The sequence below is a fragment of the Catharus ustulatus genome, chromosome 1 (assembly GCF_009819885.2).
Source record: "Catharus ustulatus isolate bCatUst1 chromosome 1, bCatUst1.pri.v2, whole genome shotgun sequence".
Taxonomy (NCBI): Eukaryota; Metazoa; Chordata; class Aves; order Passeriformes; family Turdidae; genus Catharus; species Catharus ustulatus.
Window position 1 is genome coordinate 107996581 of NC_046221.1, and position 16292 is coordinate 108012872.

General features: G+C 43.2%; 1 protein-coding gene across 1 annotated transcript in view; it reads right to left on the reverse strand.

The window, feature by feature from the left end:
- Positions 1-7185: 7185 nt before the first annotated feature.
- Positions 7186-16292, reverse strand: part of LOC116996268 (microtubule cross-linking factor 1-like) — a 33810-nt gene continuing 24703 nt past the window's right edge. The window contains 2 exon segments of the mRNA XM_033059678.2: positions 7186-8442; positions 14993-16290. Of these exon segments, the coding sequence (XP_032915569.1) occupies positions 8233-8442; positions 14993-16290 (1508 nt within the window). The 3' untranslated portion in view covers positions 7186-8232.

Below are 16292 nucleotides of genomic sequence, written 5' to 3' on the forward strand. Positions count from 1 at the left end.
CAGTTAACTTGGTTTAATCTGAGATTTATGTCCATTCCTTCTGCTTTCCAATCCATAAAGCATTGGGACTATTAATTGCTGTTTCTTATGGCTTTTGAATGTACAGCTGAGGGTATAGGTGTTCCAGGGAAGGTTTTGTAAAACATCTGCTCTATGAAAGCAATGCCTGGCTGATCTAAAGAGCCATCATGCCATAGCCCTATGGAATTTGTCAGATGTTTTACATTTTTACAATCTGATGGCACGCTATAAACCATGTCTTTGGTGGGGAAGGATTTGCATGCTGTTTGATGTATGTGCCAGCTCGTGGCCTGCTGCTCCCTAAAGCAAAGGCTTGTTTGCATAAAACATGCATCAAAAGGAGGTTTGCTTACGTGGTAGCGCACTCAGATGCCTGCTGGAAAAAGGGAACTCACCGTGATAGAGGTTGAAATCCTGTGTATGCATCTTTTGATTGTGTCTATGTGCTCCATTTGATCAAGCTGAGACTGAAGAGAATCCAAAATTTATCAAAGTAAATGATTTAGAAAGAAAAGAGAAAACAACAGCACCACCATGGCTTATATGCTATTCCCCAGACATTTCTTCAGTGGCCATCTTGCCTCATTAACACTGAAAATAATGCTAGACTTTAATCACAAAGACTTCCTAAGTAGATTAAAGGCCAATTTTCACTGTCCATTTAACTTATCTTTAAAGCTCTGTATTGTATTTCTCTTCTTAATCTGAGCTGAGCTTTTGCACACAAATACTGTTTAAAAACAGCAGAGCAAATACTGTGTGGTGACTCTATTTCCAAAGACCAGGTTTCCAGCAGTCTGTGGTTAAATTTGTGTGATGCTGATAAGGGATAAAAGACAATACTAAGAGAGCTGGGAAAGTCTATTTGGTCTAAAGAACATCGCTTCCACCCTGTTGTGGAAAAGGACACTATAGACCATGCACGTGTCTGTTAATAGGGGTCTGGTGTTACCCCTGTATATACACATATGCATTGCTAGATATAAAAAAATAAAAGGCTTTCTGTCTTAGAGAGAGAGAAAATCAATGCTTCTTTTTCTATCTTCCTTTAGGAGACTGTTTTCAGTATACACATTTGATTGTGTCATCTTGTGTGACTCCATCAGACGTTGCTCTTCAGCTGATGTAGTTTTAGAAAGATTTAATTCCTGGTGTGCTGCCTGATGTGTTTTACTTCTGCATAGTAGCTGTGGAGGTGCTGCTTCTAGGCAGCTGGCAATGAACCTTTTTCATGCAATATATTATTTTCTGTTTAAATGATTATTTCTAGGCTGTAATTACTGTGTCTGCACTGCAATATGCACCAAGCCTAATCAGTTCATCTGTCAGCATTGTCTGCTACCCTGACAAGAGACTAAAACCATTGCAGTCCTGACCTAGTAGATTTCAAGTTTTAAAAATGTCCTACTGCTTCTTCAGATTGGCTGTTTCTGCTGCAAGATTGATGGAGGCTTCAGAAAAGTGCGTGTGGATTTTTAAACTAGATTTTACTGAGTGACCTCACTCCCATGGAAAGAAGCAATTCCACATATCCAAAGCTTTCTGGTATGTAGGTCACAGTCAATTTAGTTAACTTCCTAAGTAGCTCAAATGATAATTTAATTTTGGTATAGGGTGGTGTGTTTTCTTTTTTCCATTCAGGTCAGAAGTGGCCTCAGGTAACAGTGGTCTAGTTCCTCACTCCATTCTCCATCCTGGCTCCATTTGAGTCTCAAAGTTGCCTCTGCCTAACCTGAAGAACTAGCACTAGAATATTCTGTGCTTGCACTGGTATGATTTCAGGGTAACTAACTTCTGTCAGAGAAACCAGAAACCCTGGTAGTGGGACCAACTGAATAAACCAGTTCTGGTTCTGGAAGCTGGCAGAGGCTAAGTGTTTGTGAGACAGGGTCCATAGCGAGTGGAGGTTCCTCCATTTCTTCATGGAGGATTGATGTTGGTCAGGGGGGCTGCTGGTCACCTAAACCAGACCTGCTGACCAAGAGTTCAGGCAGACTCTTCCAAGCGGGGAAATTCTAAGGTCTAAATTATTTAGCTCTGTACTAGGAAGATGCATTTATTATTTGCTGAGTAAAAGTAACCCACGTACCTGAGGAGGTGTTACCCATAGCGCTGCAGTTTCTGAATAATTTTGCTTCTGTTCCTGATGTGAAAAATGTTGCATAATTCAGGAATAGTGTCCCACCATGTCTCCTCCACTGTGTGTCACTGTGTTCTTCAGGCTCCTCAGGATTCAGAGCTTGACAAGACAGTCTGTCCTGCTGAAGACTCCGGGGCTTTTTGGAAAAAGCACAGCACAGTGCAGCTCATCAGCTGGAGTTCCCCTGACCACTCAAATGTGGACTGCTGTTGAGAGATGCTGACAGTGTTATGGACAGGCAAGGTTTGTCCCTTTGTGTGTCCTCCCATGAAAGTGACACCACTCAAGGTTTGCTAAAGCCAAGGCACAGGTCTGGGACTGCTCCCCAGGAAATCAGAATGAGACTCATTGTTTACCAAACACAGTTCAGGGTGTTGATTTCCAGGGACTCTGTCTTTCCCAACTTCCTATTGTGTTTTCCTTCCAATTACTGAATGGTCCTATTACTTTTTTAAAAATATGAATACACATCAAACTTACTTGTAATGCATCTAAGATGCCTGTTTAACATATTTAGCTTACATTTTTATGTGCACATAGTGAAGCAGAGGTGTTGTCAGAAGCATCACTGACTAAGAGGAATAATTTGTGAAGCCAGGGCTTTTTTTTTTGTTTGAAATGTGATTTCCATGACAAACCACAGTGACATTGTAGTAAGAAAACCCCCTCAAAAGTCTTTGGTTTTGTCATGGAAATAGCCGTGACAAAATCATGGCCTTTATTGTTCTTCCTCTCATTCATATATGCAAAGTGGATTTTTTTTTCAGTCCTGCCAATGCAGAGTGCAGAAAATGCAATGAGGAACAACACAATACATGTCTTCTCCCAGACAACATCAGCAATTGAGGCTGTATTTTAAAGACAAACACGCTGAAGCTGTAGTCAGAGATTTGTGATGAAAGTTCCCCAAATTTCTTTAGTTGCTTAAGTCTCCTCCCTGAACAGAAAGTCAATGAGATTTATGTTCTAAATTGCTAAGCACTTAACATTACAATTCTTAATAGCTAAAATGTATGGACTGCTCATCTCCTATGTAAAAGTTGGAATTTTTTCAACCCCAGAATGATGCCCTAATCCATTTTGGCAGGGCTTAATATTTTTGAGCCAGGTTGGTTCCAACCAACTCAGTGAAAGAGGTGCCTGCTGAGCAAAGCCTGTGGGATAAACCTATCCATTTGCACTCAGCTCTCTGCTCTGCAGACTAATCCAGAGGGATCACAGTGGGAGAGAGGAGCAGGAGGAGGATTAGGAGAGTACCTGAGTCCATGACATTTTTGTGTGTAAATGTATTTTAAAGTCTTACTGTAGAAATTTAAAAATACAATTATGGTATATATAAAAAAAAAAACCCAAACCCCAAACAACAACCTAGGGATTTAAAAGGACAAAGCAAAATTTGCTATTTCTATTGTTGAGATTTAATAGGCTACACATTTCACATAGCCTAAGAGCACTCTGCCCTTTTAGTGCAGTATCTGCTTACATTGCTCTGCCAGGCTTGTTGCCATCTAGAGACAAATAAAACTCAATATCCAAACCACCTTCTTTCTCCTTCTCATTCATATCCAACTACTTGCAGCACCAAGTACATTGATTTTTTGCTCTCCTATGACCTTCTCTCCTCAGATCTAGTCTACCACTGTGCCCTGTCCCCAGAAAGGGAATATTCTGCCACCCACCTCTTGACCTCCTGCAGCTCTAACTTGCAAGTGATGGCTGTCAAACCAGGGACTTGACTCCCAAACCAGGGACTTCTGAGGAGCTACTTCGGGCCTGTTCAGCTCCACTTTGCCTCCAAACAGTTGCTCAATATGAAGCACACCTTTCTTCAGGCCAGCTTCACGATGAGAGTCTGCACTGATTTTGCTGAGCAGCCCACTGATCCCTCCTCATTAGTGAAATCCTGCCCAAACCACCAAGTGTTCTCAGGATTTCTCACATATTTTGTTCAGAGGATGGTAAGACTTGACTTCAGAAAGTGTTTTTATGCCAAAAAAAGAAGATTGAATAATGAGAGAAGTCCTAAATCTGCTCTGATAGGGAATAAAAAGTGGTTTTCAGCAACAGATGCTAGTCTTTTATTCCAGAGACATCTACAGCAAGGCAGTGACATCTCTCACCCAAACCTGAAGGCACCATGTCTCATACTCCCCCACAATGGATAAGAGGATGATAACAGGGAAGGGAAGCAGACTTTGCTCAAAGCTATTAAGCCTCACTGCAAAGGCAGCTGGGCTGTGTGGAGACTGAAGACATTAGCTGTCATTTTGTATGAAAATTATATGTACTCAGCAGCTTAATAATACTCCAGCAGGTTGCAATGATTTACATATAACCAAGTCAAAACTGGGGAACAGGAAGCGAGCGAGAAATGGGATACCTCCAAAGAGACCATGGAGGAGCTTGGTGGTTCAGATACTCAGGAAATGAAGGGATCAGGGGAAAATGCATGCCTTGGGGTACTGTATGGTCATGGAGGTTTCCTCTGTGCAGAGGAGGATGTGAAGGGAAAAAGGTAATGGGGAAGAATGGTCCAAGCCTGATCATTTTCCAGGCACTGAGGCAGAGCGCAGGTGTGGTGTTGCCAGGTTGTTCTATTTTGGGTATTTCCTTGTGAGCATGGGTGGGTGAATTAGGAGGCTGTACACCCTTGCCACTGGAATAGATCCATGTCTTCCTGGCCTGCAAAGCTGAGGACAGCATACCTTGGGCAGGTGACTGTGAAGAGGCAGGAAGTAAAGTGGGAGAAAGGGGTGACTTCCTCATGGTGCCCACATGGACACATCAGTGTTGTGACATGAGGGATACCCCATCACCCTGGGGTGATACAGCCACCTCAAAAGCTGTCTGGACTGGAAGGGATGCCACAGGTACAGTCCTGCTTCCAGTCCCCTCTGTATTGCAGAGATATCCCAAGGCCATGGTCTCTGGCACTACAACCCCCTGGGTGAAATTCAGCCTTACCAAAAAAAGCTGTGACAGATGTATTCATATCCCCTCACACTAACTTGTGCGCTAATCTGTGAGGCTTCTCCTGCCCTGATTATTCATGTGGCAATAATTCAGATACCTCACAGACATTGAGCTGCAGACTTTCTAAAAAGGCTTTTCATTTTCTCGCGGAAGATTTTAAAAGGACTTCAGATGGATTAGAGACTTGTCATTTGTTTTATGATTTATGTAAGTAATTATGGAAAATGATGGAATATGTGAAGGTGGGTAGGAATGTCCTAAACCCATCAGCAGCTATGGAAGAGAAAAGCCCTGTTGTTTCCAAAGAGCCAGTGGAAACATGGGATATTTCTCGATGTCACTGTATTCACTAATTAGACTAGAAAGAAGATTATGTTTAATTAATGTCATTCTTTTTAAGATTGCCCACAGAATGTCTACTTGTGCTTAACCTTCTCCTTCTTGCCATTGCTTTTGTTTCAGTGATTCCTGCTGTTCCAGAAGCACTTTACCTGTCAAGTCACAGGCAGCTGCTTATCCTCACAGATCTTCAGGATGGCCAGCAGCTATTTCTGCAAACTGGTGTATCCTTGACTTAAAAGGCAAATATCATCTCCTGCCATCAAAGCAACAGATTAGTGCCCTGAATTTTCTGGTACATCATTTAAAAAAATTACAGCTACAAGAAATAGAACATATTTTTCACTTGGCAGTTGTCAACATTGCTTGTTCATTTGCAATTTCCAATTGCTTCGTCAAGGAGAAATAGCTTTTAAGGAAGCAGCAACCTCCCCCTTGGCCCTGCAAAGCTACTACTGGCAATTTTTGAGAACAAACAAGGATTTTTCAGTTGTGGCTTAGTCTTCTCCAATAATCATTGTGACTCTTGCAGTTCATCTTCAAAATACTTATTGCTGCTCCTTCCACTCCCAAACCAAAATTAGTGCACAATCAGCAATGTGTTGCAGGAGGAAAATTTTCAAGCAAACAGGGTGGCCACCACGGACAATTTTAGGCATTTAGACTTGGGGATTATACTTAACTCATGGGAAAGGTTAGTGGTGAGCTTTGAGACAGCTGGAAGGCAGCCATCACTAACATGCTCTTGCTGCTCTGCACTGGCACTGGACATCCCTTGCTCTGACTGTGGCACCAGAGAGCCATTAGAGAACAGTACTGTTCTGTCACTGTACATTTCGTAAGTGGCCATTTTTGTAATGATGACCCACAGCTGCACATTTTGACCCCGGGTCAAAAGCCACAGCTTGACCTGATATGGGAGAAATCAGACCTAATTGGCTGTGATTTGGGAGATAGGGAGTTTGTTCTTATCCAACAGCTGAATTAAACTTCCTAGAAAGCCCTGACACAGCAGGACGGGATGTGAAGGGCTTATTTCTTGACAGAGCTTACCAGGAAGGCTTCTAGGGAGCCCAGATGGTGCTCTTCAACAAATGAGCCTCAGAAAACCTCAGCTAAGGGAACAGAACAGGAATGAGCCAGTTCAGCAATGGGATAACTAGTCAGAGCAGTTCTGGGGCTCCAGAGAAAGCATGTGGCCAAACAGATGGTCCTAGGCAAAGTAGCTTGAGAGGTTTCCACCTCTCAGATGTGTGAATTCTTGGCTGCATTTACTTGTCATTGTTAACCTTCAGTTTAACAAAAGCCCTGTTTATTGGTCTCTATGTGTAATGCAGATGGTACATAAGCTTAGATTAATACTGGACATGTCGTATTTCTGGTGTTCCATTTAGCTGGCTGGTTTTCACTCCCACGAATGAGAAAATAACAAGCCATAGGACCTCAGAGAAGATAAGTGGTACAATCTGTGCGAGTAGATGTTCTGTGGAGGTCAGGGAGGAAATTCAGAAACTTTCCCACGGTCTGATGCAGTGTCCACAGCAGTCTGTGGAGCACAACATAATTTTTTATTTTGCTGTGATTTATTTCATATAAGGAACTTTTTTCTTCCTTTATGAATAAAATAAGAGTTTGGGGGCTTTTATTTCCCCCTGTTAAATGAACCTGGGAAGTACCATCATAAAAAAAACATTATGAAGCACTCGAGCAGCTTGTAAATACTGAGGGTTTTATTTCCACTTCACATGGTCTCCAACAGACTCTTAAACAAGACCAGTTACAATTTAGTATGCCCAGAGATTTCCATGGTTTTTCCAAAACGAAGGAAGTTCTCAGTAAACGCTGTACATAGCCAGTTGAACTGCTAACAATAATTTAAAAACTCTTTTTTTGTATAGTCAATGCAAGAATACCAACAATAAAAGTACAGTACAGGTAAATTCACAACAATATTACAGTGAAACAGATTGACTCACATTTATGTGATGGTACAGTAGCAGTATGTACATGCACTAAAGTGCGAGGACCCAGAGGCATGCAAGTCAAGTATTGTAGGTGTATTTTACAGCTAACTCTGTAAGACTTTCTGAGGCATTCTTTTCTTTTTTTTTTTTTTTACACATTTACTTGTGTTTACCTGTATTCCCCTCCATCTCAATTAATTACAAGTCTAGTGAACGAGCTTAATGGCTTTCTTCACTACTTAAAAGGTATCGCTTCAGACAGTTGAAGCATCTTTAAGAACCTTACCTTTAAAAACCGATAACACTGACATTAAAATAGAATAAAATTAACTTAAGACCCTAGTTTTACATGAAATTTAAAAAAAAACACAACCCAAAATACCCAAAACCAAAACTGAAAACGTAACAGTGCAAATATAACCAAAAGGCAGTCAGTATTTGGAGAGAGCGCGAGCACGTATTCAAATTCCCTTAAAACTTAATTTACATTTTACTTTAAATCTTACTTTATATCATTTTAACCCTTTTATTTTTTTGTTCGTTTTTGTTAATATACTGTATGTAGAAAAGATGGAGACAAAAATAGTTTTCTCAGCTATGAAAAAAATTAAGTTATTACAGGCACATTAACTGTTTCATTCTAGAAACACCTCTGTTTCGCAGGTCGGACATTCAGCAGCTGTGTCTGAGAACATTCTTTGACCTCTCCAAGCGGACCTCTCTCCTTGGTGGCAGAGACGGCTGGCGGGCGACCTGGCGGAGGCGAGTGGTGGCCCGCCCTGCTCCCGTGCAGGGTCAGGCCGGCTCGCCTCCCTGGCTGGGGGTCTCTGCCAGCACCTCCTTGCTTCCTCGCTCCTCTGAGGACGTCAGGTCTCCGGTGGACTGTGACTGTGAGGCAGTAGGGGAATGTGAGGCCCATCGTGACGGTGGGCGCCGCTTCGCTGGTCTCTCTGGCCGGGAGAAGCAGGGTTGGAGGGACGGGGCTAGTGCAGAACAAGGCAGTTCCTTGGCAGCCAAGAGAGCAAAACAGCAGTTAGTGACCGGCATTGGGGACCGTCGGGATGCGCGGGGAATTAAGAAACAAAACCATAGGACTAAAGCTAAGCGCGTCATGGCACGGGGCAAAAGCGAGCAGCGAACACCTGGCTGTGTGTTGCCTCCAGGTGTGTCCATGTGTGTCCATGGCTTATGGAACAGGTAAGGAGACAGTGAAAAAGAGGGTGAGTTGGATTAGCTGACAAACTTCCAATTGCTATTTCTTCTCATGCTAGAAAGAGAAGGGCTGAAAAGTACATTTGCATAATAATTCAGGAAAATCCACTATTCAACACCTTAAGTGCTGACCTGGCATAAAAAGGCCAGGCTTGGCATCTGCAAGAGGGGTGAAAAATCAACCCTTGTCTCCTTTTTTCCTCCTTCAGAATTCAGAATGAAATGCAGGAGACTTCTTAGCACAGAATAATGACTACAGGGTGGTTATGATCTCCAGCTGGGTTAAAGATGAGGCTTACCTACAGATTTCATTTTCTGGAACACAGCTTCTAACTACCAGCTGCTGAAGCCTGAATTACAGGATTCAGAGGTACTGTATGTTAAAGGCAACATTCACAGAAATGGAAGAAATTGGAAATTTTATTCCTTCACCAAGTTTCCACTTGTTCTGGCTTGGTTAGCTTGCCTTTGCAATTAGAAACAATCCACAGTTGTAATTTTTTTTACCCTGGCACTAAGTTGGTAATGCCTCTAATATTCATGGACTTTGCTCAAAATACAGCTGCTCTTCTTGCCTTGCTCTGAATGTTCCCTACATCAAGATGAGTGACTGTGAAAGCAAGTCTGTCTTCTCATAGGGTTAAAGACAACCTTCTGAATTTCAGTGTGTATTTTGCAATTTATAAGAGCAAATCAGAGCAGTTTGCCAACCTCTAGCAATGTGTACACCAAGCAGCAGTCACTGGAATGTAATGGAGAGTTCAATAAAAAACTATGAATGCAAACTAGTGATAAATGAAGAGAGAGAAAGATACAATGCAAAGAAAAGCTCTGGCATGGTAAGCCTCAGGGATACCAAGGCAGCAGGGAGGCCAGGATTCAGCACACTGTTTCACATGGAGAATAGTGACTAAGGGTGGAGAACATTGGAGTAGGTAACATGATGTGATTGACAGTGAACAAACAAGGTGATACGACATTGAACTTCTCAATTGCAGTGGAAGACCAAACACGAATGTCATAGGACAGAAAGACCAATTTTGAAGACGTAGAGCTGAGGTACGAGAAATGAGCTGTTGACACCTGTTTTGGAGAGAGTGCATTGTCTGACTCGGGGATGTGTCAGTGAAGGGGCAACCCAGGTGCTTTTGGGCAGCATGCAGCCAGTGGGTGATCTACAGCTGCATGCCAGTGCTTGAGGAAGAGCTGTGACCAGCTGCCCTTGGCACTCTCAGAGCACCTCAGCCTGCACCCCCCCTCTGCATCCTCACCCCCTGCCCATCTCTGTGCCGTGAACTTCACAACCCTTGCTAAAATAGCAGCAAGGCTGGAGTATAAATTGGTGCTAACAAAAAGATTGACTGTGTGTCCTTACTTCACCCTATCCCATTGTGCCTGGGGCAGCATATGGTCTGTGAAAGCTGCCACTAGACTCAGATTTGTTAAGAGAAATCCATCTGTGCAGCAACAGTCACAGGCAGCACAGCACATTGAATTGAGGCTATGAGATTTGCGGGTTTTGTCTTAGCCTCTTTCAAAAAGGAGGCTTAAAATTATATCTTTATAGTGCTGATTGCTCCTGGCTGCTTTATCCTAGTTTCAGAGCAGTAAATCAGAGTTAGCACAGCGATAACAAAATTTATTTCTACTGCTGCCTCCAAGTTCAAAAGCCTTTCTCCAACAAGCCCGCAGATGCTGGTCAGCTTTTACCAAACAGCAGGGTTAAGCTCATCTTATCTGTGAGGTACACATGTCCAGCACCACACAAGGCTGTGCTGGTGATGGATATTGCTCCAGGGCCAAAAGTGACTGGCAGCATTATCTTACAAAGTGCTCGCTGCTGAGTCAGTCACCCACACCTGCAGCATGGAAATCCAGCCATGACAAGGAAACTCTGCAGAATGGTTTGTGAAAACCCCTCCTCCCTTACTTCATGTAGCTGTCATAGCTAGAAATGTTTTTTAAAAAAACAAATAACCTGTGGGTAATTTAGTTTGGTAGTTGCTCGGGGGTGTGGGTGGACAGGCAGCACTTCTTAGCCTGAACAGTGAAAATGGGAAAGATTATTTCAGCTTCAGTTTCTAGCTATCTCCTAAAACAGGCTGTCAGCCACCATGGCTATTAATAAAGAAATAAAATAGTTTTCTCTTTTATCTGAGGCAGAATGGATGGTCACAGTTTACGTCTGCACAGTGTCTTCCATCTACGTGCAACCACAGCCACTGGACAGAACTGGGCTCAAATCTGCTTAATGAGCAAGGGTGAGTTTAGTCTTTAGCCCCAGGCTGGTGCTGAAGCCCTCTTCCCAGCCCTCTCCACCTGCTGCTGGAGCCAGAGCTGGAGGGAAGGCGTTCTGGAGCAGCCAGAAGCCCTGCACAGTGCTGTGCATTCGTCAAAAAAATAAGGGTAAAGAAAAGAAAAAAATGTTTGTCATAAATCTGAATCCCTCCTCAACTTTTTTGCATACCTTTGTGTCGGTCTTAAATTTTGCCAATTTTTAAAAGCTCAGCAAAAAAACCCCAACAGCACAAATTTTGACCTAAGCATGGCCTCTTCACAGCCTGTGCTGCTGCAGGAACAGCAGATGAGCTCCTATCCTGGGCTCTTCCTGACTGTCACATATGAAGGACCCCACAGGGATGTCGGGTGCGTGCTGATACCTCTGGAGTTGTGGTCATTTATTGCCCTCTGTTAACCCACATGTTCAAGAATGACCGCTTTCGGAAAGCTCTGGAAACAAGGTAGAAAGGACTTACAGCAGTGAGGCAGGCAGGGTTAGAGTCCCCAGGGGGCAGTTAATAAGACAGTTTGGTTCTGGACAGAACAGACAGAAAAGAAAAAGAAAGCAAGTAGGTTGGAAAGAACTGTTTTAATTGATTATTTTTTTTGAAAGTGAAGATTGCACGTCAGCAAGGAAGAAGTCTCTCGATGTTACTACTTCATTCAGATCATGTTACCAGTGTTATCACAGGGAAACTAATAACCAAAAATAAAAGATAAGCTACTAGCAGAAAAAGGCTTAGAAAGGAAGGAAGCAAACAAACAACCTTTTACAATCCTAGCACATTTTCAGAAGTGGACATAGCAATAAACAAACCAAACATTTCTACTCAGCAGAGAAAGATATCTGTTATCCTTTGTCAACCTTGGTTTGGGCTGGGGAAAAACCAAATTACTATGAGAGGAATAAAGCTGTATTTTTTTCCCTTAATTTGATTTCAAGGGAGAGTTTCTGCTTAGAAAATCATTATCAAACAAGAAAACTACTGTTATTTTTTGTTGCTTGCACTTACATTGCTCAGGTTTCGTGAAAACTCTTTACCTTGTTTCTCTTCAACAGCAATGCTGGATGGGAAACTCAGGCTTAACCAAAAGCCCTTTAACTTTGACAACACCTTCCCTGATTTCCAACATTCCCCCTCCCATGCTGAATGGTTCAGCGGCAAACCTGTGGCAATTGCTTTGCCCTGGCCAGCAGAGGATGCAGCACCTGTTCTCTCATTGTGGGTCTGTTGGATGGTCCTTTCACAGTGTTACCTCCAGAAATGAGTCCGACTGTCTCCAGAAATGAGTCCCAGTCCAGGACTGTTGTGTAACCTCCATGATCTACACCCTTGCCAGTCATAAAAGCAAAATGTTTGTAAAGCTCTTAGGTTGTTAGTTAGGTAATGCTAATCTGCATTTTTAATAGTAAGATGTATAAATCCTATGATATGCAAGTAAGATAGGGGTTTAGGGATAAGACACTAGTAGGCCACACTATGTGGATATGAATTTGCTTGTAAGCAGCTCTGGGCAAGTTGGAAAACACAAAGTTATTGCTACTCTGTATGCATATACACTCACACATGCACATCTACATAAATAGTTAAATATATGAACTAGATTTCATATTTGCAGCAGGAATATAGAAGGAAATTATGTAACTAAACAACTCGGAAGCTCAAATTAAGGAAAAGTCACCAACAGGTGCTGCATGCAAGTTTAGAAGTCATTAATATGCCATGGCTGCAGAACCCAGAAGGCATTTGGTGGTAAGAAGGGCACTTGACTGGCCAGAAACCAACAGGTGAGAGGGAAGCAGAGCAGAGATCTACAGGAGGATGGAAGCATTGTGTCAGTGCTGCCCCAAGCATAAACCTGCCTCCTTCAAGATCCTAATTCCCTGAACAGCTGTGTCTAGCTTTGTACAAAATGTGCTAAGTGGAATTTGTACAAAGTGTAATTTGTGTGGTCAGGATAATCCACAAATAATTCAAGGCACCTGCAGAGTCTAAACTTATTTGTGGGCGGTTTTTTCAGCACCAAACCCACGCTTCCCTTGAGTACATCCTCCAGAGCACCACCTCACTTAGGCAAAGCTAAGCTCATTGTGTGAATGCCCACCAGTTTCCTTTTCAATCCACATTCCTGAGAAATGCCAGGACCAGCCAAAGGACAAAACCTGTGCATCTAGACTACAGTCATCACAGCCATGTAGGAGTTGCAAGGAGAAAGTAGTCTTAGCTCTAGGGTTCATAACTCAAAAAATTTGGCAAAAGATACTGAAAGTTCACTAAAAGGAGCAATTTTCTGCCAGTTTGATGGTCAATGAGTTTTTGCTAAATAGCATTGACCCAAATTTCTCTGTGCATCAAACTCGGGTACTGCCACTAGTTTGTGTTTTGCCAACAGCAATTTGTGATGATGTGGGATGACATCCATCTAATTATATTTGAAATTTACTGGGACAGTTAAAAGATACAGGAGAAAATCAAGAGTTTCCAGGGATACCTTGAAGGCAAAGCTGAATGGAACTTCAGAGTTCAACACACTTCCTAATAAGGACCAGTAGTGAATTCCCAGTATTTCAAACTAAGGGCGAAATTCAGAGATAGCTGGAAAAAGTCAAATAAATGAGGTTGCTTCCCACCTTTATTCACTCTGAGGTTTGTGCACTAAGACCATTTTCACTCACTATATTTATAATGTGCATGTGGTTCCTTTTCTTTTTTTACATGCAAAACCTTCCCTGTTAATATCTTAAACTGCACATAGGGAATGTATCTTTAGGTTTGGATTGTCTGTTAGGCAAAAACCCCACATCCTCTGAGCAGAGCCTACAAACAGGGAAATGACTGTACATTGAGTACCATCCACTAGGGCAAGGTGAACTGCAGACCAAAGGTTTCAGTGCTCAGGTCCCCAGAAATCCTTCACACCAAATGTAGAGTTAGAAAACAGGGTTTGAATCTTCCCTTTTGAGGTATCTGAGGCAGGGGTAGTAAGAGTCTGCCCAGTGAAGGCAAGGTGGATGTATGGGGTGTGCAGGGCTCAAGGAGGTGCTTCCCTGGAGCCAGGGCTCACCACAAGACCAGGATGCTAAAGGGGCAGCACAGGGCAAAGAGGATGAGGAGCACTTACCTCTGCCCTGGACACTGTTACCACCCAGCACTACACACCCCTTTCCATGGCTGTACCGAAAGGCAACATATGCATGTAAGAGCTGAGCATAATTCAGCTTTTCTAGGCTGCTGAGGAGTTAAAACTCTCAAGTGCTCTCAAAGGTTCACCAGAAACACAAGGTTTAATTACTGGTAAATTAAAGCTTTCATCCATCATTACACCTTCTTTTTTTGTTGATTGCTGTTGCACCTTAGCCTGACCGCCAACATCTGGACACATTTGCTTAGACAGATGATGAGTGTTACACTGTTGATGACAAAATATCGGCAAGGAGTTCTTAAACACTAAATAGATATGTGTCTAGATTAGCTGATTATATGTGTATTTTTTGCTTTTTGTTATTTTTGTGAGGCAGCAGCAGTCAGTACCAAACACCATGCCATTCAATCACATTCACAGACCTGGGCCGAACTTAATCAGATACATTCAGAAAAGATATGCTGAAGGCCCTGAAGTTTTGCTCCAGGGTATTGTAGAGACTATTTTTCACACAAACTTGTTAAGACTCATTCTTGTATAGGAGAAAGAATCTACCTTTCCATCCAGCATAAAAATTAACTCAAACCTAGTGTCCCTAGAGCATCTGCAACATATGGTGCATTTTGTGACAGAAAACCCTTATCCCAGCCATTCAGGGAAGAACCATTTTTTATCCCATAAAGGAAAAAACTCTTCTGATGCTTTCAAGCCAAATAAGCTACCAGGATAGAAATTCAATTCCTTCATGCATTCGTCAGTGACTAATCCAAAGTTTCATGACTGGAAATTGCTTGTGGTACCAGGACAGGACTAGGATATTCACTGTAAATACTCACTAGGACTGCAAGAGATCTCATAATACATTTGCTCAAAGAAGAGTGCACTTAGCTATAGGAGGAAAAACAAACAAACTCATTACCTCTATGGACCCTGGATCTACTTTGACAATTTCTCCTGTGCTGTTGTCATTGCTAAGATTTGGTGGGCTGTGTGAAGATAGCCTTCTCTCTTCCTTTAAGGCATGCTCCAAAAGTTTCTTATTCAAGATCCTGGCAGCATTTTCTGCGAGTGTGTACCCTGGAGGAGCAGATAAGTCCTGCCTAATACTTGTCACCTCAGCTCCTTCTTCCTTTTGTGTCTCTGTCCCCAGCCGGAGAGGACTGGGTGATCTGCCACGGGCATTTGTACATGGCTCCTGCAACGTGCCCAGCTCTGGTCTGGGTTCTGCTGACCTGGACCGGTTGCCAGATCTGGGGCATTTTTGGAAGGTCTCATGAAAGATGGGGCTATGGTCAATGATGTTGAATAAACTGGACAGGCCATCGTTGATAGTGGTGTGGACAGGACTCTCCCGTGTGGTAGTTGATCGAGCCCAAGCAGACTCACTGAATCCTTTCTGAGGTGTGCCGGGCAAAGTCCGGTTATTTGGCTGGTCTGATTTGGGAAGGACTTTTCTTTGCAGCTTTGGAGAGCCGTATTTGGGGGAGCAGCATGTGCGTTCAAACTTAGCCTGGACCTTTTCAATGACGGGGGTCACCTGCCTACTTCTTAGGCTTCTGGATGGCGAAGAGACAGGCGTGGACCCCCCCTTTGGTGTCAGACACTTGTGTGGACTGCTGGTGATACTGCGCAGGGTTTCTGTCTGCAGGCCGACGCTGATGGTCTGGGTGGTCTGTGTCCCGGTCGTTCTCATGCCGTTGGTTTGGCACGCTGTGTCCTTGAACTGGGGCTCTGTGGAGTTGGAGCGTATTGCGTTCCGCACAGAGAAAGCCACCTCCTTCATGTCATCACTCATGTTCTTGGACATCTCCAAGCTGTGCAAGGGTGAGGCAAAGCCCACTGTAGTGCAAATAGGACGTTCAATGGGATGAAGACCATTCTCCAGAAAATCTTTATGATGTTTGGCCAGGTCGCAAGACCACCTTCCAAACATGTCTGAGGAAGCACCTTTTGTCTCAGTGACGTTCCCCATCGCTTTGGTCACAGAAAACAGGAAGTCTGGCTCAGCCTGGCTTTTCCCTTCACTGCCAGCTATCACTGAGTTATCAAACCTACGGACAACCGGTGGGCTGTGAAACACCCGAACTCCCATTTTGTCAGTTACACTGTGACTCCTCGTTGGCTGCTTCTGGCAGTGCTCCGGGCTGGTCATGGTGTTGGTGGTCATAGTGACACTGGTGGTGAGGTACCATGAGGATGCCTGGAATGGATCTGAAGGG